This window comes from Apaloderma vittatum, unplaced genomic scaffold, assembly GCF_000703405.1.
Source record: "Apaloderma vittatum isolate BGI_N311 unplaced genomic scaffold, ASM70340v1 scaffold10886, whole genome shotgun sequence".
NCBI classification, from domain to species: Eukaryota; Metazoa; Chordata; class Aves; order Trogoniformes; family Trogonidae; genus Apaloderma; species Apaloderma vittatum.
The window spans coordinates 1,261-23,626 of NW_009720015.1; the positions used below are offsets into that span (position 1 = coordinate 1,261).

The following is a 22,366-nucleotide window of genomic DNA, read 5'->3' on the forward strand; positions in this document are numbered from 1 at the left end:
AAAATAAACGCTTGAGGATTTGATTGCGTGTCTCCATTCACAGAAAACATTTGCTGTGTTTCCTTTGCACCCTTGGTTACACCAGGTGCTGTCTCTGAATGGCACTGGTAATGGTAGACAGCGAGCAGAATGTGCATCCTGAAATACTTTGGGGTCTTCCAGTTTGGTCACTCCTTTTCCCTGCGAATCAGGCTGGAGGGTTCACAAACTGATCTGCTTACAGATTTACGTGAACTCACTTTCCACAAGGTTTTCCGCTGGCTACACACAAGCAGCTGAATGCCTTTTGTTATGTTTTTTTCTGTTTTTGTCTGCAGGAAAACCGTCCGATCCCAGAACCGGGTCCCAATGGTAGGTCTAGAGATCACTCTGCTTTCATTACTAATCTCTTTCTTTTCTCATTCTCGTTCATTGCTCCTTGATACGATGCAAGAGGTAAAATATTCCTGAGAAAGTGCAAAATAATCCAAAAAAAGAATGTGTCGCTGACACAACACGTGACGTTGCCACTTGAAAAGAAGAACTGGGGCACTCACAGCTACACCCCTTTATCTGGCTTATTTTTTTGCTTCCTGTTCTATCAGTTCATGTATTTCCCGTTAAACAGCTCTTGGGACATGTCAGATGATCTTACTGAAGGACTGTATATGAATAAGCTGACAGAAATTTGATTTGCTAACTTACCAGGGCTGAAATCATAGCTTAGGGAGAAGGAGAAATTAAATGGACTTACTTTTTTATTCTTGCTCCAGTCACCCCCCTCTTAGATTGTATTCACTTTTGTTCGTATTTCACTGGGAAGCTTTTCTACAAGGAACCTTTCTCCCTTTTCTGGCAGAGGTCCTCCTGCGGATGCATTCCGTTGGGATCTGTGGGTCCGATGTTCACTACTGGCAGCACGGTCGAATCGGGGATTTCGTTGTCAAGAACCCCATGGTGTTGGGGCACGAAGCTTCCGGGACTGTCGTCAAAGTGGGATCAGGGGTGACTCATCTGAAACCAGGTAATTGGAGGCAAAACTGTCTCTCCATTTGTTTTCCCACTCACCAGCACCTGAAGGCGAGCTTTTATTTTTTTTATTTCTCTGATGTTTTGAGCTGTGAGTTACGCAGTGACATTCTCCTTCAAAGAGTGTCACGGTGCTGTGTGGCCACTGTAGCTTGTGGTATTTCTTAGGCACGGCATATCTTGAGCTGCTCTGACTTGTGTTTTAACACTGTTTGTGTTCCCTCACTGTGTGTTCTCGAAGGAGTGAAAGGCCTCCTGCAGTTTAGAGCGGATGCTGGAGCAACTGTCCCAGGGCCCATGGTGTGACCTCTGCAGCTCGCTCTGCTCATGAATGTCATAGAAAATGGGCCGACTGGTGAATTTTGCCGAGTTTGCCCATTCTAGCAACTTAGACAGGGTAGAGAGGACATGGAGAGCAGCAGGAGTAACGGAGAGACCTTAAGAGTGCCTGGGCAATAAGATGCAGGTGAAGCTTGGTGCAGATAAACATCAAGTGGTGTCTATGACAGGAGAAGCTAAAGCAGCTTCATATGTAAAATGACGAGCCTGCTGTCACTGCTGGAGACTGAGACCTTTGGCTCTGACACAGCGCAGGGGAAGTGTTGGCTCAGGAACAGTGTAGAATGCAAAGCAGTGATAGGAAAGGGACCGGGACTCGGGTCAGAGGACGTTATTGCATGTCTGGAGCTCCGCGTGCAGTTCTGCTCTCCTCCTTTACAAAGGGAAACAGGAGAGCTTGAAGGGAGGACAAGTTGATGACAAAATGTGGGGCAGCATCTCAGTGATGGATGGCTAAGTTAGGAACTGGAACTAGGAGCTGGAGAGACAACTCAGGGATGTGTGACACAGTGGAATACAGTGGGAAGCTGGGAGAGTATTCTACACACGCCTTTCCTGCTCTTCTTACCCCTTTTGGCCAAATTAGAGGAGGTTACATGGGGTGAAGGCTGCCTTTTCATCTGCTAAGGTGAAAGCTTTTCCAGTTCAAGGCGGCTGGAGGGAGGCTTGCGTGTGATGGAGCTTCTGTTTGCTCTGTGTTGCACCTCTGGAACTTCTCAAGTAGCCGTGACAAGGTCACTGCGAGGGAAGCGTTGGGAACGTGCCTGGTGCATGCAGCATGATATTCTCATGCTCCTCTTGTGCCAGGGTTTCACACTGGCTTCCGTGGTTGTTGGGTGCTGCTCGTAGCTACGTGCCCTGCTTCTTCCCGAGTAACACAGCCTGCTTTTGCTCTGGCAGGTGACCGTGTGGCCATCGAGCCCGGTGTCCCAAGAGAAATGGACGAGTTCTGCAAAACCGGCCGCTATAACTTGTCTCCGACCATCTTCTTCTGTGCGACGCCTCCTGACGATGGCAACTTGTGCCGCTACTACAAGCACAGTGCCAGCTACTGCTACAAGTTAGTTGGTGGTTCCTCTGCAGAGGAATATGTGTTCCCCCGGGGGGAATTAGCTGAAGCGATTGCCTCTTGGCCCTTTAGAGTATTTCAGCAAGCGCTCTTTGCTCAAACGCAGTGGTTTTTGTTGCTTTCTGATCCGTAAAGAGCATGCGTGAGGCTTGGATGGCAGCCACTTTGCAGAGGTGTAGTTTTTTCCCTCTGGTGCCAGACATAAACAAACATTTCTTGCACACTTCCTGGGATGTCGCCACTGTTTTACCCTTTAATTATTTTCCTTTTCCCATTTGCTCCCTGCTCTTGCTTTCTTTTCTGTGGTCTTTTTTTATATCCTTGCCATTTTCAGATGATCTTTGTTTGATTCTCTGCACGGAGCTGGCTCTGTCATTTGAAACAAAGTCATCCTATTTAGAGTAGAACAGGAACGGAAAACCTTGTTCTTGGGAGGGAACATCTGGTTTGTAGCTCCCTTATTCCGGGGTCTTGCTTTTTTTTCTTTCTGATTTGAGTAAATATCACTTTGGCTAATTTTAAATTATTTTTTTTGTCTTAAGCTTTCAAATGCCAAAGCCTGGATCTGCTGCTCCCGGTTTCAGATCAGCAGTGATCTGCCGGGCAGGCCGTCCAGGGCATCATGGAGAGACCTGGATCTGGTTGCCTTTGCTTTCTGTGACAGCAAGATGTTTTCTAAAAGCGTGGAATAATTCAACCTGTATGAGGGGTCTGGGAGCTCACCAGTGGGTCTCAGCTTTTGAGGTGGTGTCTGCACAGCTGTGGGGTTTATGCTGAAGTTTTTGCATCACTATTTTTGACCTTTGGGTGAACCTCGCTCGGAAATGGTGTAGGTGCCCTTGGTGCTGCTTCAGAGGAGGGGAGGAGGCAATATAACCTCTTAAAACGTATTCCAGCCCTGCGTTTCTCAGACCAAGGGTGAGAGTGTGTTTTGCTGCTGTGATTTAGACCTGTGCTTGGCCTTTGAACATCACAGCTTTCCTCATCGCCCTCATAAAGCTCTTCTTGTGTCTCTCATTCTTGCAGGCTCCCAGATAATGTCACCTTTGAAGAAGGAGCCCTTATCGAGCCCCTTTCGGTGGGAATCCACGCCTGCAGAAGAGCCGGAGTCACTCTGGGAAGCAAAGTCTTTGTGTCTGGCTCTGGTACGGTGAACATACTCGCTCCTTGGGTTCTCTGCCTGCTGTGGCGTGGAGCAGGAATAACTGACAGGATGCAGGCTCTGCTTCTAGGTTCTGCATGGGTCACAGCAGAGTTACAGGGGTGCTGAGAAGGACCTTGAGGATGTCTTTGCAGTGTCTGGGCTTGCTGAGCTTGAGGGAGCGATAGCTGCTCTCTCAGCTACCTCGGGATCGTGGTGATGCTGCATGGCCGGAGCCTGGGAACACGCCAAGCTCTTTGGTGCTGTCTGGCAATTGTCAGTGTTCTCTTTCTCCCCTTTGTACTCAGGACCAATTGGCCTTGTTAACGTGCTCGTTGCCAAGATGATGGGTGCAGCAGCTGTGGTAATTACAGGTATGTCCTTTTTACCCATAAAAGCTTGCCTGTTTCACAAGATATGACACTTTGACTGGTTCTGAATGATTCCTTAGAATCATAGAACAGTTTCAGTTGGAAGAGACTGATCATTGAGTCCAACCTTTGTCCTAGTCCTAAACCACTAAACCATATTCCTAAGCAGAACATCCAGCTGTCTCTTAAGCTCCTCAGAGATGGTGACTCAATCACCTCCCTGGGCAGGCTGTTCCAATGCCTGACAACTGTTTCAGTAAAGAAATTCTTCCTAATATCCAACATGACCCTCCTCTGGTCCCCTTGTCCTGTCACTCACCACTAGGGAAAACAGATCAACCCCTGCCTCGCTACAACCTCCCGTCAGGGAGTTGTAGAGATCAAGAAGCTCTCCCTCTTCTCCAGGCTAAACAAGCAGGTCACCCTCTGATAGAAGGAGTTCAGGTTTGTTGAACAGGACCTGCCCTTCATGGTAACTGACAAAAGACTTTGCTCTAATTGGGATCTCTAAGAAAATGCAACCAGTGCTTCGCAGCTAGGTGAGCAGACCGGGGTCATAACTTCTGTGTCCTAGCACTGCCAAGTTGTGCAAATGGAGTAGCTGCAGTGCTTCAAGGAGAAGAAACCAGAGGCTGATGAGCTGAGGGACCTTTTTAAGTCTGTTCTGAAGAGGCAACGTGTGTTTATGATGAAGCTCTGAGTTACAGAAACTCTGCTTCCTACTCCTGCCTCAGGTCACTGACCATTTCCTTTTTTTTTTTTTCTTTTCCCGTTTTTCGCTCTTCTGACCTCACCTTTGTGTTTGCCTCAAGCCTTGAGGATCAGATTTTGGCTTCCCTGTAGTGCTTGTTAAATGTGCTTCCAGTCTTCATCTAGGCATGCAGACCAGGCAACAGAGTGTATTTTATACCCCATTCGCAGCTATTCTTGAAGGTTTGCTTTGAGCAGGTTTTTTTCCTTCCTCTTGTAGTGCTCAGTGATCGTGTTTGCACCATCTGCAGCCACATTATGCATCTCCAGGCCTCCTTTGCTGCCCTTCTTTCTGCTGTCCTGTTGAGGTGGTTCGTTTCCAGCTCCTGCTGTGACTCTCATCCTTCTGAGTGGTGGTGGCTGGAAGGAGCAGTCATGGGTACGACTAGACAATGAGCACAGGTCGCTGCAGCCTTTTGGGGTCAACTTGGACCTTTCAGTAGGCAGTTACTCCACCTTCCGTGCTTTGGGCTGGGTATATTTTTGACCTCTCAATTACTGCGTTCCCATCTTTGGGTCATGAGACAAAATTCAGCTCCCACCCTTCTTACCTTCTGCAGAAGCATCCATCAGTAGTAGCTTCTGTCGAAACCTAACGCCTTCACCTCCCTAAATCCTCTTGTTGCCAAGTCCAGGGCATATTTTTTCAGTCTTCTGGCCCCACCCTGCAGGCGTGTGCTTGGTGGACGTGATCAGTCCGGCCTTCAGGTTTTGCAAAGTGCTGTCGCTTGAGGATGAGCAGGAAAATCAGCTCTGCCTCTTGAATCACCTACGAGGAACCTTGCCGCCAAGCTGGGGCAGGGGCTGGTGGGTGACGGGGTCGTTGGGTGGGGAAGGCTGAGCTGGCGGAGGTTGGTGGGGCTGGTTCAACCTGCTGCCCCATCCCTGGTCCTCCCTGGGCATATCTTCTTCTTCTGGGTAGCACGAGAAGCTGCCGTCGCCGCTGCTCCTGGGGGACCTTTGGCAAGCAGGTCTCTAGGACATGCCCAACAGGGCTCCAAATGGCTGTAGAAGTACTTGGGACTGTGTTTGTAGGCTCAGTGAGCTTGGCTATGTGGAATTAGCCCCTTCTCAACTTGGCCCAACTTGTAGGCATCTCCCACCTGAGAGGTGTTTGGCCGAGATGCTCATTCGATGAGGTGCTGCCCCTGGTCAAATATTTGTACATGACAGAAGCTTAAGGAATGGGTTTAGTTTGGCTTGTTGCCACCAGGGATTTTGCCTGCCCTTCTCAAGGAACTGCTTTTCTGTGTCAGCTTGAGGAACCGACACCTGTGAGGTGACTGACTGCCCACAAATGCCCCCTTGTACATCGCTACCAGATTCTTTGGATTCGTTGCCCAGAGTTTTTACGATGTGTTTGTGAAAAGCTTTGTCTGTGCAGCACTTAAGGCTTTAAGCGTTTATTTTGATAAGCTGCACACAAATATAGAAATACCTAGAAGAGCCTTTTCGTCACCTGGGGAGAAGTCGGTTCCTATGCCTTCTGCGACGAGTGCCTTTGGCACAAAGACCACAGATCTTGGGAAAGTTATGTCTTGGCCAAGGGGTCAGGTCGCTTCTCTGGAGCTGTAGCTAGAGATTTAATGCTGAGCCCTACCCATCCAAAAGCTTGTGAGTGCCTAAGTGCTTGGACTCAGTCTTAAAAGTCTCTTCCAACTGAAGAGATTCTGTGATTCTGTGTGGAAGCTTGCCTTTCCTCCCAGGTAGAGCATGTTGTCTGATAAATTAGAGCTGACCTTTGCCCTTCTCCCTGAGGTGCTTTATTCCTGGCAATTCCTTTGCTTGCAGGAGGTTCAAGGTATTTAATTGGCTGCAGAGGATTGGTTGGTTTCATGGTTTCTCGTTTGCTCTTCCCTAAGGTCTGTGGCTTTCTCCACTCCGTTGCTGAGTAGGTGTGGTTGATATTTGTGGGCGACCTTCTCCTGGCCTTCTCCCTTGCTGTGGACATCGGTGTTGCTCCAAAAAGCTGTTTTTCTCCTTAGAGGAGTGTAAAAGAGCAGCCTTATTCCGCAGCAAGTGAAGCGACACTTTGGGTCTTTGTGTGGTGGTGTAGGGCTGTCTTGCCTTACTCTGTTACTAAAGTAGTGATTCCTACTAGTAATTCCTACTTCAGGGAAACTATTCCCCTTGTGCTATCTAAGTCTGAAGTCCTGGGTGCTGGTGCTGACACCCTGGAAGTCAAAGTCAGGGAAGATGAATAGAATTCAGCTCCTTTGCGAAAGAGGATTGACACAGAATGTGTGATAACGTCCGCGAAAGTGGAGATACAAGAACGGGCTCCTTGTAGTCTGGCAGCCAAAACTTTAATTAGCTCCCGCAGCCAAGAAGTGAAAACAAATTTCTGACCAGAAGCAAGATGCAGCCCTTTAATCATAGAGTTGACCACTTTCCCAAGAGTTGTGTGAAGTTTGGCCACAGTGAGATCTAAAATCTGTTAGTTGCTGGGCAGATACTACGAATAGCTGAGGCTTGTGTTTTGAGACCAAACTCGAGGCCTGGTGCTCGGAGCTTGGGAGGGCCTGACGTGACTAATGCCTCCTGCAGCCGCAGGAACGGGAGCTGACATTGGGGCTGCCAGGGTGATGCTGCCCTGACTTTTCAGCCTTGGCTTTTCCTCCTCCATCTGCATTTCATTACCCTTTGTTAATCGGCTTCTTGAAACTCCCTCCTGCAGGTCTCCTCGACGGGTGTGCCTGCACCCGGCATCCTGAGCACTCCCGCTGCCGGTGGGAACATGTCCATTGCTTGTCCTGGCAGTGAGGAACGTCGCGTTCCCTGCATGATGGGCAGGGGTAGGTCTTCTGGCCTGGCTTCCTCCCAGCGCCGAGGCTGAGTCAGAACAGCTTGTGCTGGAGCAACAGCCTCATCCTCCTTCTCTTTTTCGGTTGGTATTTTCCCTCCACTCACATCTCTGCATTCTGTGTCCTGGAGAGGAACGTGCCCCTGGCAAAGGCATCATTTTCTGAGTGTTCAAGCCTAGGACCTCTGGCAGGAGATGCTCCTCACCCCTCAATTCGTGTTCTAGGAAATCTCGGCTGGTAGAGCTCAGTTTCCACCTTGGATCTGGACATCTCTTCCAGTGCCAACACGGAGGTCCCTGTAGACCAGTGCTCCAGTGCAAGAGGTTCTTTCTGCTTGGGAAATGTCGCTCATCTCTGCTTCCACCTCCAGAGGTATCCTGGTCACCAGTGGTGCCTGGAGAAAGATGGGACACACTTAGTATTGACAACTGATGAGTTCTGCAGCTCGCTTAGCTGAAGGCATCTGCTGATGGTTCACTAGGGAAGCCCTTGGGGATCTCACACTCTCAGCTGGTACTGTTAGAAGTGAAATGGCCACGTTAGTAATCCTCTGGGCCTGGCGTCTCCTGTCAGAGAGGCTTCTTAGTGCTTCACTCCCCATAAGCTCCTGAACCATCAGGGTGCAAAGTCAGAGCAACCCTGCCCTGCTTCCTGCTTGTGGCGTCAGTTTCTTCACTCAGACGTTGCCTAGAAAACCCTGCCTTCCCACTGGTGGCATGAATTTGAGGTAGGGAGCGTAGACCCTTTCTTCTCCTGGTCGCGTGCTGCCATGTTCCGACCCCAGATGTGCGTGAGGCTCTTTGGTGGTGGCCTCCTTGCATCAAGGATGGGAAGCCCTTTAGTCTGAGTAGTCTCCATACATTCTTGAGAAGGTCCTGGTGGGCTGCAGTTTCCCACCTTGTCCACTTCTTGCTTTCTTTTGTTGTCCCACAGATTTATCTGCCTCTCGCCTAGAAAAAGCCAAGGAGGTTGGGGCAGATTTCACTCTCCAGGTGAAGAATGAGACCCCACAGGAGGTGGCTGCCAAAGTAGAGAGCCTGCTTGGATGCATGCCTGAGATCACCGTGGAGTGTACCGGGGTGCAAGCCTGCATCCAGGCTGGCATTTACGTGAGTACCGCCAGTCCACAGCATAGAGCAGCTGGTGAATGACAGGTTATTTCACACCTGCGGCACTTAATTTCTGTGTGGAGGAGAGAAGGTGCTCATTAGATGATGTGGACATGGAGAAGGAGTTGCTGGAGTCAGGGGGCCGGTTAGCTCAGCTGGTTCGAGCATGGTGCTTTTAACACCAAAGTCACGGGTTCGATCCTCGTTCAGTCCCCATGTGTTGCCTGATCTGGTTGGGGGGCGTCCCTGCCCATGACAGGGAGGTTGGATTAAATGATCTCTGAGGTCGCTTCCAGCCTCGGCCATTCTGTGATTTCTATGATTGTATGAAATGGGACAAGCAGCTAAAAGAGGCTCTTAGTTTTAAATCTCTCCCGCTGAAATCCAGTCTAGCAGGAGTAGGGAAGTGATCGTGCCACAGTACTTGGCCCTGTGGCCACAGCTTGAGCAGTGTTCAGTTTTGGGTGCTGCAGTATGAGAAAGAAGTGGAGGTGCTGGAGCAGGTCCAGAGAAGGGCAGTGAAGCTGGTGAGGGGTCTAAAGAACATGTCTTATGAGGAGTGGCTGAGGGAGCTGGGGTTGTTTAGTCTAGAGAAGAGGAGGTTGAGGGGTGAGCACATCGCTCTCTAACTGCCTGAAAGGAGGTTGTAGTGAGGTGGATGCTGGTCTCTTCTCCCAAGTTACTAATGATAGGACAAGAGGAAATGGCCTCAAGTTACACCAGGGGAGGTTTAGATTAGATATTAGGAAAAATTTCTTTACTGAAAGAGTGCTGAGGCACCGGAACAGGCTGCCCAGGGAAGTGGTGGAGTTGCCATCCCTGGAAGCGTTCAAAACCGTGTAGATGTGGCGCTTTGGGACATGGTTTAGTGGTCTTGGTGGTGTTGGCTTGATGGTTGGACTAGGTGTCTTTTCCAACCTTAATGATTCTGTAATTCTACAACTTGCCCTAATCCTGAGTGCCAGGCATTTTCCCAGGATGAGATTTAGATACCAAAATCCTCCAGAGATTTTTTTTTCCCAAAGGTCACTTTTTATTTCATTTTAGTGTGTGTTTTGTGCTTATGGGCTCCTGACAACACCCTGACTTCACCACTGTGCCCCAGCCAGGCCATTGTAGCCACAAACTGTGTCTTGACATCTTTTTTTCAGGCTCTGGAGACTGTGTTCTGCAAAATATAACATATCTGTGTCCTTCTTCTCCAGGCCACTCGTTCCGGTGGTACCTTGGTGCTGGTGGGGCTGGGGTCTGAGATGGTCACCGTGCCCATTGTGAATGCCGCTGTGCGGGAGGTGGATATCCGGGGAATATTCCGCTACTGCAACACGTGAGTCAAACTCGGCGAGTCTTCTTCATGTTCTTTCCTCAGTGCTCCAAATCAGTGACTCGCTCCCATCTCCTGCTCTCCATTTCCCTCACAGGTGGCCGGTGGCAATTGCTCTGCTCTCATCCAAGCGGATTAACGTCAAGCCCTTGGTTACGCACCGCTTCCCCTTAGAAAAGGCTCTCGAGGCCTTTGAGACCACCAAGAGGGGTGAGGGGGTCAAAGTCATGCTGAAGTGTGACCCCACCGACCACAACCCCTGAGATGCAGCAGTGCCTGGCCCTTTTCCTGCCCCGTTTGTAGAATCATTGAATCGTTATTGTTGGAAGAGACCTTCAAGATCGACTCCAGCTGTTCCCATTGCCTGTCTGAGATACGAAGTGTGAGGCTGATGTAAAGTCACCCTCATGCAGGTGCTGCTTTGTCATAGAGCTAGAAAATCAAACAATAATGAGGGTGAATGGCTCTGGGGTAGACGCCGTTAACAAATGGAGAAGCAATAGGGAATAGTTCAAATCAAGATGCTGCTGTTTGGTTAGAGAAGGTTGTTTACACGGTTGGCTTTTCCCTGGCAGAAAAGCCCGGGAATGTGGGGGAAGCAAGGACAGAGGTGTGGAAGCTCTTCCCTATGCAAATTCTTTGCCTCGAGGTCCCACCTTCTCTTGGGGGTGCTCTAACAGCCTGTGGAACAAAGCCTGGCCAGCCCAACCTCTATGGGAAGCACATTGAGGTGATTCTCTCCTTGCTCAGATATTTTTTTTTTTGAAAGAAGCTAGTCTGGAGGCCAGCTGGGACCATATCTGCTGCTTTTGGGGTACAGGAGGAGGAGAGCGCAGGGGTCAGCATCACTCAAAAAAGGTTTTACCACTGCAGATGAATCAAACTTTTTTCAGGGATCTGGGGGCCTTCCTGCTGAGTTTGTGAGCCACGAACGAGATACTAACCACATATGCAAGTTGCACATAAGAAAATCTAACCTTCGATTACAGGTGATTTGAATTTTTAGTAATTTAATACTGAGAGGTCAGTCCCTTTCTTGGGCCGGTACTGAACGTTTCCTCAATAAACGCTACCTGTCTGATGCATCTACGTCCGTTAAAGTGGTGCATGAATCATGAAACCTTTAACAACCCAACCCCTTCTGAATCAAAGCGGAACTTGTAGAACTCTACAAGTTTTACAGGGCTGAGAAATAATCCAGGGGACCCTTCCTAACCCATTTCCCAGTGGGCTGGGGGCAAGGCCAGGACTGCATCACAAATATTGCAGGTCTTCAGCTGAACAAGGCAGCTCCAGGAGGCAAGAAAGCGTTTTAAAACTTCAACCAGCTTTATTTAGGTGTGGGGCGGTGTCAGAAATTCTCATAGTGATGTGCGAAGTAGGTCTGGTCCTTCTTGTTCAGCTGCCGACAAGCCTTCTCCACGCTCTTTGTCATCCCGGGCGGGCCGCAGCTAAACACTCCGATCTTCTGCACCTGGGGAAGGAGGGCACCGAAGGGGTCAAACCCAACAGCACTAGATCCCCCCCAGCCCCACCTTGGCCCCTCATCCCACTGGCAGGGATAGGATAGGCTGGAACTGGGCCCCCCCATACTGGGTGCCCCTCCTCTGACCCCCAGCTAGGCACTGACCTCAGGGTGGACCTCTTGCAGCGAGCTGAAGAAAGGGACGAAGGGAGGGCGCCCAAAATGGGTAATGGAACGTAGCCCTGTGAACAGGCTCTTGTTCAGGACCTTCTGGAAGTGACGCTCACAGATGTACTAGAGGAAAAAGAGAGGGAGAGACACCAGCCGATCTCAGATGGGCCACCATGGTCCAGCAAGGTGTGGCAGCCTCCCCAACGCATGGCCAGGCTCACCAGCATGGTGGTGCGCAGATCGAACTTCTCGGCCAGCTGCGTGATGTAGATGTGCACGGAGACCAAGTTGTTCCTGTCTGCTTCCTCCACCTCGTGGATAATGTCTGCCAGCCACTCAAACTGCCGCTGTGTGCGTGTCACCCAGATGAAGTAGATCTGTGGGGATGGGGCTCAGATTGGGGCCATGTCCATGGAGCACCTTCCCAGGTGAATCATGGAAGGTTTTACTCCCCCCAGAAGAGGCCAGAAGCAACAGGAGGCCTCTCAGGAGGGCTCTTGTCTTTCAGATACTTCATCTTACCTTCTTACACAGCAGCTTGGAGTTTATGGATGACTTGAAGACCAGATCCTTGAGGATGGACGCGAAGGGCGTCACCCCAATGCCTCCTCCCACCAGCACTGACACCTCAAACTTGTTCCACTCCTGGTGGCCCTCACCAAAGGGCCCATCCAAATAGAGCTGGAAGGGAACCAGCCATCAGCAGAGCATCTCCCATCTCCATTCCCAGGTCTCGGCCACCTTCAAGGCTGGAGAAACTCCCTGGGCTTTGAGCACAACCCAGTGCCAAGATGCTCTGGGACGCGTCCCCGCCCTCGGAGAAGCGGCGCAGGGCTCACCTTGGGCAGCTTGCCGATGAGGGCCAGGCTGCCTGGGGAGTAGAGCTCCCGCAAGCGGGTGGTCCAGGGCCCCACGGCCCGGATGTGCAGGCTCAGCGTGTCCTCGTGTGGGGCCGAGGTCAGGGTGAAGGGGTGGTATTCGGTGGTGCCCAGGGCCACGCAGGCGATGCGTACCCACTGCCCTGACTTGTAGTCGAAGTCCTGCGGCCGCTGGAACTGGAGGTGGGTGACACCTGAGAGGGAACAAGGATGGGGACTTTGCTGAGGTGGAGGCATTGAGTGATGGAGGTTCCTCCACCGCTATTCTGAGGAGCCTGGGCTGAGTTCCTGCCAGGGCTGTCGTGGTACCTGAGGGCAGGAGCTCAGCCTTCACCACACCAATCTCCACCTTCTTCCTGCTCAGGCTGAGCAGCTTGTCTGCACCATAGATGAGGGCTGGGATTATGAAGTAGATGTGGAAGCGGGGCTGCTGGATCAGTGCGTAGCTGCCATGGATGATGACCTGGGTAAGGAGTAAGCTCCCCCTCAGCCTGACAAGCCATCACCCCACAGCTGATAGGGCAGCAGCTTGGTGAGTCTGGATTGGGGCCACCAGCTCCTTTGGGACCTCCTTGGCTATTTCATCTCACCCCATGAGCTTTTGGTGTGTTGGCACCACCCCTCCCTCCCAGCCCGAATGGTTTACCAGGACATAGAGCAGCACGTAGAGGTGGTGGGTGATCCAGAAGCCCTGGAAGCTGACACGTCGGAAGTGGTGGGTGGCAAACACGTACATCACGGCCAGGATCATGAGCAGCAGCACTCCTGTCATGCCTGTGAGAAGAAGGGTTGGGAGGTCCTGGGGGAAATCAGGGCAGCCCCAGAAGGGGTCCACCAGAGGTGTGCAGGTCTGCCTGCTAGGTGATCTCACCTGGAATAGTCTGGAAGAACCACCAGTAGTACTTCTGTGGGAGCTGTGACCTGGAGAGGGATGAGAGATTGCACCATAGAGTGGTCAGAGCATTTCCATTTTCAATCCTGTCCATGGCCAGGACACTCTGTCTGGACTGGGCTTTACATTTCACATACCCGTCATCCGTAAAGATGCTGGAAAAGAGGCAGGACAACACGCTGAGAGGTGTGACTGAGAAGATGTAGACATTCACCACGTGACCTGCAGTGTGGAGCACTGTAAGAGACAGAAACCAGAAGATAAAAGTGTCACTCTCCCTGTGGATGGAGATGCTGCAAACCCTGCTGCTGTGCCTTGGAACTCAGCGATTCCTCCTCGGGTGCAAAGTGTCTCTCCAGGCTCCATAAGGGTCTTCAAGCTTCTACCTGGTTCACGATGGGCTGGTCCTTCTGCTTTAGCTCTGTTTCACGGGCAGCACATCCCCCAGCAGCCAACCTACCTGAGAAAATCAAGGCTGCCATGGCGACCCAGCGGTGGAAGTCCAAGGCAGCATCGAAGGGGATGTAGTGATTGAGGAAAGTCTCCCGCAGGACGGTGATGAGGTTGCGGCACATGGTGAGCAGGATGTAGGAGTACATGAAGGAGATGCAGGCGGCTGATCCTCGGGAGATGATGATCCCCACAAAAGTGGTCTGTGAAATCCCAGTGCTGGGGGACGTGAAGGCGTAGTCTGGGAAGAGAGAAAGAGGAGGAGACATCAATGTGTCGGGCACTGAGGGCCATCAACTTTCCTGCAACAAGGAGACAGCCACCTGTGTGGCTCCACCAGGAAAAGGTCACCAGGGATGGGGCTGGGTGGGGACAGGGGCACGAATCTACATATCAGACACTCCCCCTAGAACTGCTGGGTGACAGGTTGTCCTTGAAGGTCAGGGGAGGGGATTGTCCTTCTCTGCCTGGCACTGTGAAACTGCACTTTGTCCTCAGCTGGACAGCCCAGTATGAGAGGTGTCAACAAACTGGAATGAGTCCAGTGGAGGTCACCAGGATGGGTGGGAGCTGGAGGATGTCACTAGGGGAAAGGCTGAGGGAAACAGGCTTATCTAGGCTGGAGGAGATGGGTCAGAGAAGACCTCGTGACTATCTGCAACCACTTAATGGGTGTTAAAGAGGGGAGACAGCCAAACTCTCAGAGACACAGAGTGAAAGGATGAGAGGCAACAGCATGAGTTTTGCTGTTGCAAATCCATGTCTGGAGCAAAATAAAACCTCTTCACAAGGAGGAGTCAAAAACTGGCACAGGCCTAAAGAGGTGGTGGGATCTCCAACCTCAGGGCTCTTCAAGCATTCCCTAGACAAGTCTTTCAGCAGCGTGATTCGGCTTTCACATTGGCCTTGCTCTGAGACATGCATTGGACCAGACCCCTTCAGAGGTCCTTCCCAACCCCAGTTGGTTATTCCATGGGAAGACCAATGCTGTTGCCCAAAGCTGTGCCAAGACCTTTCACATCCCAGCATCCCCAACTCAATCAACCAGCTTCGAGGAGTCAAGCCCACATGCGCCTCCACGTCTGGGGCAGCAGAGCTGGATGGTCACTCACAGTAGGCTCGCTCCACAAACACGCCAGCAGTGATGGTGGAGAACAGGACCACGCAGACGATGTGGCGCCGGTAATTCTCAATGAAGCGCTTGAGCTCCTGGACCTTCTGCTGAACTTTGCTCCGCTCATACTTCTTCCGTTGCGCTTCAGTGTACAAATGCAGCTGGTAGTGGTTTGTCCTGGCAAATATGGGAGGTGTAATTTTGAGGTTTCCCGGCATCGTATGGCTCAGGGCCATGCTGCCAAGATTTGGCTCTTCCTCCCTGTGAGACTATCTCTGCACATCAGTGTTGGCAGTGCCCTGGAGGACACAGTGCTAGTGCATCATCTGGGGTCATTCCCACTCTGGAAAGCTGATAATGGATGTGCAAGATAGTGACTCATAAATGAAACCACAGATAAGAACTGTAAAAGGTAATTATTCGTAGCGATGTTCAACCCTCCAAACTGATCCTGGGATTGAGGAAGTTCCTTGGGAGCTCTTATGGCAAATCAGGATCTTCTGCCCAAGGACAACCACCACTTAACAGCTTCCTTGTAGAAATACTTGCTGCTGCTGCAGCAGTGAGGACCAGAGTCTGTCTTACAGCTCTTGCCTCTCCACAGGCAAAACCTATGGGAAAGAAGTCCTGGGATCTGGAGTTGCCCACTTCATTCTTTAAATTTATTTTTTTAACTTTTTTTTTTTTTAATTGCATTATCCAGACCCAGCCTTGACACCATCCCCACCAAGACAGGGCTGTCCCTGCAGCTCCTTGGCCAGCTGTGATGTCCTCGCCAGTGCTGGGGCATCTCCTACAAGGATGGTGTCACATCCTCTCCCTACGTGTCGTGGAGATGCCGGCTCCTTTCAGCAGTGCTGTTTGACCAGAGGGTTACCCAGTCTGACACAGACACAGAAGAAAAAGCAACCAGGCTGGACCTGAACTCAAGAGATGTGCCCAACGAGGAGAGGGCATACTCACTTTCGGCCTGGTCTCTTCCTCAGCTCTTGACCTTCTTGCTCCACACAGTGGCTCGTGGTATCCAGCTTTGGGTCTTTCTCCTCCTCAGAGACAGCTCTGTTGGAAATGGAGCTACGTCTAGGCCAGGGCTGTACTTGTGGGAAGGGCTTGCCAAAATTTTTCCCTGTTTCTCCATTTTTCCATCTCAGGTTCAGCTAAGAAGGTGTCCAGCTCATTCCTGTAAGCTCACTTGCATTAAATTTAATTGCATGATACGTGGGGCTGCATTCATGCCAAGATAACCCATCGCACCTCTGAAAAGCAAGGCAGGACTCCCATCCCCACGTAGTAGGTGCAAGGGAGAGCTCTTCAGGGGGCAGGCATGGAGGGCAGCAGCCCCACCATGGCATCCATCTTGGTCATGGGCATGTGCCAGCATGGTCATCCCCCTTCTCCAGCACTGGGTGTGCGAATGCCCAGTGGGAGCGTGGACGAAGGATCGATGTGCCTCAGGGCAGAAAGAGAAGAAGAAATAGCAGGAGCATCAAGACTAAGGAGGAGAGCTTACCCTTTTGGCACTGTCTTTTTGATGAAGGAGACGCGGTTGTGTAGGTTTTGCTTCAGCACCTCAGGGACACCTTTGAGGAGCCAAAAGGGACAAGCAACCACTCAGAGCATGCACAGCATGGCAGATGAGGCTTAGGCACCTCCTCTGGGCAGGAGTGCAGTCGGGAGAGGCTCTCAGCTGACCCAAACGTGTCGCATGTGCCAGGAGAGCTGATGCCCCTTGACTGCAGTTGGGTTGGAGGGACTGATGGGACAGGATTTGAGTGCTGCAGGGCCCACGGTGACCCACGCTCCTGCCCACTGACCTTTGATGCACAGCTGGGTGAGGCGGAGCTCGCTGTCATGGTCTCGTAGCATATAGTGGAAATCCTCCCAAGTGAGCTCATCCCTGTCCTGAAACCCTGAGGCCTGAAACATGGACTCGGTCACCTGCTCTGCCTGCTCTCTTGACAAGCAGTTGTTGGAGATCTCGATGAAGGACCTGGAGCAAGGAGGGGAGATTGGAACTTCAGAAGACTGCAGCTTAAGTCCTTCAGATAACACAGGGCAGAGCCCCAGATCCAGTTTCATGGGAGAAATGGTTTTTTGGTTGCAGGTGTTGAGCCCACGGTCTGTCGTGTATAACACCCTTGTAGAGTGAAGCACAGGAGGTGCTTCTGAAGACATCTGTGTTTACAGACATTATGAAAACATCTAGAGACATGAGGAGAAGTACCTGAGCATCCTCAGAAACTCCTCCTTGGAGAGGAACCCATTTTCATCAATGTCATACATCCTGAACATCACCTTGGACTTCTCCTCTGGGGACCCTGGTGGAGACGGAGCAAGGCAAAGTAAGGACAAAATCCTATTTTCATCAGCAAAGATGCTTTCAAACATTGAGGGTCTGGACCTGCAGTGGTGATGCCTCACCCAGCTCTGAAAAGACCGAAAGCTGCTTGAACAGCAACTGAATGTGAAAAGCATGGCACCCTTCCACTTGACCTTCTCAAGTGCAAGGTGGAAAATCGGGTATCTACCCTTGCACATTGCTTTGCAAATTTAAAATGCGCTTTTGCACAACAGTGAATTTTTGGGGTATCTGCTTTGATTGAACCTGGCATTCGCCACCTCCATATATGAATCCACCTTTCCAGTGGTCACTGAGGAAGGATCAGATATGATAACAGAGAGTCAAATTTGTCCTAAGCAAAGGGAATTTTAATCTGTAGGAGTGTCTACAGATTGACCTGCTGGGTGAATCTAGTTCTTCACCCTGCTAGTGATGTTGCCAGAACCTAAGACAGAAGGAAATAGAGGAAAACACTACCAGCTCCAGCTCCTACCTTTCATGAAGACCACCAAGATGTCGAGGAATTCCCGGAAGGAGATGTAGCCGTTGCTGTCTTTGTCGGCCAGGGAGAACATGGAGTCCACAAACATGGAATGGGCTTTGAGCCCCAGGGCCTCGGCAAACTCAGCCCTGCTCAGCTCACATGTTAGAGATTCCTTTGCCTTCTGTGAAGATTCAAAGTTGAGCTCTCCGGCATTGGACCTGTCGATTTCCAGCACCTGCAGGTTTTGTCCCACAAAAGATAACCCCCTGAGTGCTGGCAGAGCAGAAGGCCAGTCTGCACTTGCCTGACCTATTGCACAAAGAGCAGTGGCTTCCCTGGCACAAAAGTCATGGCAGATACCACGGGGAAGTCCTGCATCTCTCCTACACAATGTAGCTTTCACCCTGAATGCTACAGACCATGACGGAGACTTCAGTTACACCATCCAAAAGACACCTTTAGACACTCATATCACCACAGCGGAATCCCCTTTTGTCTTCTGCAAGGGAAAATGTCCCTTGTTCCCGAAAGTGTTGGCAGCTTCCTCGTGCTTACAGAGATCAACAGCAGTGACATTCAGTCGATGCAGAAGTACTTTCCTCTGTGCCTCAGAGCCTGCCACACCTCCACCTACCTGAGCAAACAGGTGCCTGAAGAAAGTCTCCAGAATTTGTCTTCTCTGCTCCTGGGTGACTGCCCGCTTCATCAGGCTCTGCTCCTTCATCTCACACATGTGCAGATCGAGGCCACCCTCCTCCAAGTAGCTTTGTAACTTCCCAAGGAATTTGCTCCTCTCTGCCTCCTCATTGAAGAGCAGCACCTGCAGAAGACCCCCCCACCAAATGTCTTTGAGTAGCAGAGACTTAGTCAGGGGTGGCTCCACGGCACAAGCTGGACCTGGTGGTTCTCAGGAGGCCACAGCCACCCTTCAGGGACCTATGCTGCTCCCAGCACCCAGGATGGAGTGGTGCAGGGCATATGTGACCAGTGGTAGAGGATTGTGGAGGGTCCAGGGAAAGGTATCGTATACCAGACACTGTGGTACTTACCAGGTCATACTCCTTGGGGCTCTTCAGGAGCAGAGCTTTGTTCCCTTTGTTGCTGGAGAGGATCACTTCCACCCTTTGATGGGCTTTCAGGTTGATGCTCCGGAGCACAGACCCTCTCCCATCCAGAACCTTGAGCACTTTATCAGGTTGGAGCTGAATGTAGACAGGAGAGCTGGCTGTCTTGGGACCGCGCCACTCCATGGCTGACGGGAGAGAGCACAGGACTCAGCTGGAGAGGGCACCATCCCAGCACCTCCTTCACCAAGAGGCAGTTTGGGAGTGATTTCATGAGCAGACACATGTTAAGGGAAAAATGATGATCTCCCAACAGCAGAGCTCAAGAGCCTGCAGCACAGGGGAGGAGTAGAGACCATGGAGCAAGGAGGCAGGATTTTTTCAGTGTCCAGAGCAAGGAGATACAGTCTCTGTCCTGGAGCTACTGGTGCAATTGCTCTACAGGGGTTTATTTCAGTCAAAGTGTGATCTAGAGAGGGTTGGAATTAGAGGGTGATAGGAGGACTAAGGTTGGAAGGGACTCAAGTTGGAAGAGTCTCTTGCCCAGCCTCCTGCTTAGAGTTGGAAGAGCAACAGGGTCAGGCCAGTCTGATCAAGGCTTTATCTGGTCAGGTCTTGGCTAGGAGGGAGACTGCACAACCTCTCTGGACTACCTGTTCCACTGTTTGACTGTCCTTTTGGGGAAAGAGCTAGCCCTGCCTCGGTATGTGCCCTGAATTCAGCGACGTCACCAGACACCATTGCAGGACCAATGGTGCCATCTCACCAAGTATCGCCTCGCTGCTCACATCCTGCCGCACGGTGGTGCCGTGCTTCTTCTGCAGCTTCTTGAAATCTCTCTTGCGGAGAACAGCAACAATCCAGGCGACAAACAGAGTCACTGGGGGACACATGGGAGAAGGAGCCATGAGAGGCCACAAAGCTCCTTCCCACTTCGGCAGCGTTGTCGGTGAGACTGGGGCAAACAGGGGCTTATTTCTTCCCTGCCACCCCCAGTTCCATGCTGCGTGGACACACTGAATGAAGGAGTGCTCTGTGAAAGCTCTGCTCCTTCCTGGTGCCCAAGGGCCCTCCACCTTGAGGACCTCAGGAGTCACCAAGACTCAGCAGCTCCTGCTAGGAGGTGCTTGGTCCATGGGCACTCGGCCCCTTTCTCTGGTAGTAAAATAGAGTGGCAAACCTAAAGGCAGACAGCAGAGGACAATGATGATGCCGCCAAAGCCAGCGGCACTGCCTTCGAAGTAGTCCAGCACCATCATAGGTGTGCAGTTGGCCAGGTGTTGAGCCGTCAGCTGCTGGGGCTGGGGGCACGGGTTCCCTGTGTGAGGGGAGAAATGTTGTGAGCATCATGGACCTTTTACCCATCTCACCTCCATTGTTCCCAGGAACCTTTGTCTGAGGATGCTGGTGGGGTTTGTTGCTGAATGACCCAGGGAGGACTGCAAAACCAGGATGCTTGAGTTAAGACTCCAGATCCTAGGGGACTACCCTTGTTTTTGGCTTGAACTTTAGCCTGCCACAGCAAACCAAACACAGAACTGGACTCAAGTGCTCTGGGAGTTCAGCACCATCACCTCTCCTGATGGGATGGGCTGAGCAAGAAGCACCCTTGGGCTACAGCAAGTTCACAGAATCATAGAATCATTAAGATTGGAACAGACCTCTAAGATCATCAAGGTCAACCATCAACCCACCACCACCATTACCACTAAACCATGTCCTGAAGTGCCACATCTACAGGCTTTTTAAGCACCTCAAGGGATGGCAACTCCACCACTGCCATGGGCAGCCTGTTCCAGCGCCTCACCACTCTTTCAGTAAAGAAAATTTTTCCAATATTCAATCTAAACCTCCCCTGGTGCAAATCGAGGCTGTTAAGTTAGGGCACAGACCTTCCAGGTCTGCTTCCCTTCCAGACTTGCTGGTGCTGTTGGCTCCCTGCACCCTGCACAAAGCACCCACCCTCGCTCCAGACGAACACGTGGGGCTGGAGGTCTGTGGGGTCTGCGTAGGTGACGGCAGCCAGGATGTCGTGGAAGGTGGTGTTACGAATCTCACTGGCTTCCTCCGCTGTGAACAGCCTGGGGAAAAAAAAGACATGGAGACAAACAGTGGCCCTGGATGTCACTGGATGACAGCAGGAGAGATTCACTACCCAGACCATTTTAGGAACTGAGGATGTTTTTTTCCTTCAGCTCCACTTTTTCTGCATCACTGCAGCTTGCAGAGAGCAGCCTGCCACATACGGGAAGAGGCATTTACCCATTCTTGGTGTTCTCAAACCAAAACCTGTCGCCATCACGCAGGCGCACAAACTGGTCCAGGATGATGGCACTGAAGAGGGAGCTGTCAGCCTCCAGCATGCCTCCAGGGAGCAGCTCCAACCTAGCCGTGTTGTTGGCATACAGGGAAGCAACCTTCTCCAGGACCTGGCCAGAAACCCCCCCCAACACACACACATGAGCAGAAGGAATTCTGCCTGGGTATCAGAAAGCCTTGGCAATCCTCAAGAAGAGCAAGGAGAACACATCTCCTCAGGCGTCGCGCATCAGACCCATGCAGCCTTGAGCTTAGACTTGAGAAGCTAAGCATCTCTCCCCAACATCTCAGCTCCTGGAGGAGCAGAGCACCCAGGGAAGGATGCACCCTCTTCCTACACTGCAGAAAAAGCCAAATCCTGCCCCAATGTCCTTTGACCCACGCGCTTTCCATGCCCAGACCAGTTCCCTGTTACCTGCTGCTCCAGGTGTGGGCCAAGGTCCAACCAGTTCTGGAGAGGTTCCAACCCAAATCGCTCCCGGACTTGGTTATAGGTGGGCAGGCCAAGGTCTCTCCCACGCTGAAGCCAGCTGGCCACATAGTCAGTGCGGGAGTACTTCAGGGGCCCGTACCAGTAATCTGTGAGTGGATTTGAAGCCGTGGTTGTGGCAAGGCAAAGCAGGAGGAGCAATCCCAGCTACCATAGCTGCCGGGTTGGTCTCGTCCCTCTGCCTTGGTCCATGCTGAACATGGTGATCATCTCTGTGCCTTTGCTAGGATGGTCCCATGGAAACACTTAACATGCCCTGGAGCTCCTCCATTAACGAGGTTGAAGGTGGTCTGAGCATGTGGTTGGGCGGTGATGGGACCTGCCTCCCCACCTCAGCCCCTGCACAGCGCCAGGAGAGAGGGCCCCCCTACCGATGCACCAGGGGAGTGCAGACCTTGGAGATCTTCCACCACAATGTTGTCCTCCCGCTCCGCAATCTGTGAGCTCATCCCCAGCAGGAGGCTGTCCACGTCCTCTGCCTGCAGCAGCTGAGGGGAGATGGAAAGAGCAGGTGATTCCTTGCAGGACCAAGGACATTGGCCAGCCTCGCATCCCTGAACCAGTGTCCACAGGGGACAGACCCTGGCTGTTGGGGGACCAAGGACAGTTTATTTTCTCTGTGTCAGCTCAACCTTAAGGTCTGAGCCTGCTGCGGCTGAAGGCAGCATCTGAAGATGTCTGGATGGGCATGATCTCACACCTCTTGGTGGGCCATCATGCTCTGCACGCAGTTTCCTGGTCAGACCACTGTGAGGTTCTCCATGATGTAAAGAAAGGAAGGAA

At 51.6% G+C, this 22,366-nt stretch overlaps 2 protein-coding genes across 2 annotated transcripts in view; one reads left to right on the plus strand and one right to left on the minus strand.

The window, feature by feature from the left end:
* Positions 1-317: 317 nt before the first annotated feature.
* SORD (sorbitol dehydrogenase) lies at positions 318-10,215 on the plus strand (the record flags this gene model as incomplete). Its single annotated transcript, XM_009870865.1, has 8 exons — positions 318-351; positions 839-1,003; positions 2,248-2,407; positions 3,443-3,561; positions 3,866-3,931; positions 8,416-8,591; positions 9,797-9,918; positions 10,013-10,215. Coding segments are annotated over 8 exons (1,008 nt in total), but the record flags the coding sequence as incomplete, so codon positions are not given.
* A 1,051-nt stretch (positions 10,216-11,266) lies between these two features.
* Positions 11,267-22,366, minus strand: part of DUOX2 (dual oxidase 2) — a gene marked incomplete at its 5' end in the record, with an annotated part of 15,989 nt that continues 4,889 nt past the window's right edge. Inside the window, 24 exons of the mRNA XM_009870866.1 lie at positions 11,267-11,389; positions 11,546-11,674; positions 11,773-11,928; positions 12,074-12,232; positions 12,391-12,623; positions 12,739-12,892; positions 13,076-13,203; positions 13,301-13,350; positions 13,459-13,558; positions 13,782-14,012; positions 14,884-15,062; positions 15,849-15,944; positions 16,396-16,465; positions 16,700-16,875; positions 17,110-17,203; positions 17,720-17,945; positions 18,345-18,530; positions 18,760-18,962; positions 19,541-19,654; positions 19,955-20,092; positions 20,737-20,855; positions 21,037-21,203; positions 21,509-21,672; positions 21,978-22,101. Coding sequence (XP_009869168.1) covers positions 11,267-11,389; positions 11,546-11,674; positions 11,773-11,928; positions 12,074-12,232; positions 12,391-12,623; positions 12,739-12,892; positions 13,076-13,203; positions 13,301-13,350; positions 13,459-13,558; positions 13,782-14,012; positions 14,884-15,062; positions 15,849-15,944; positions 16,396-16,465; positions 16,700-16,875; positions 17,110-17,203; positions 17,720-17,945; positions 18,345-18,530; positions 18,760-18,962; positions 19,541-19,654; positions 19,955-20,092; positions 20,737-20,855; positions 21,037-21,203; positions 21,509-21,672; positions 21,978-22,101 — 3,519 coding nt within the window. The remainder of the gene's footprint in view (positions 11,390-11,545; positions 11,675-11,772; positions 11,929-12,073; positions 12,233-12,390; positions 12,624-12,738; positions 12,893-13,075; positions 13,204-13,300; positions 13,351-13,458; positions 13,559-13,781; positions 14,013-14,883; positions 15,063-15,848; positions 15,945-16,395; positions 16,466-16,699; positions 16,876-17,109; positions 17,204-17,719; positions 17,946-18,344; positions 18,531-18,759; positions 18,963-19,540; positions 19,655-19,954; positions 20,093-20,736; positions 20,856-21,036; positions 21,204-21,508; positions 21,673-21,977; positions 22,102-22,366) is intronic.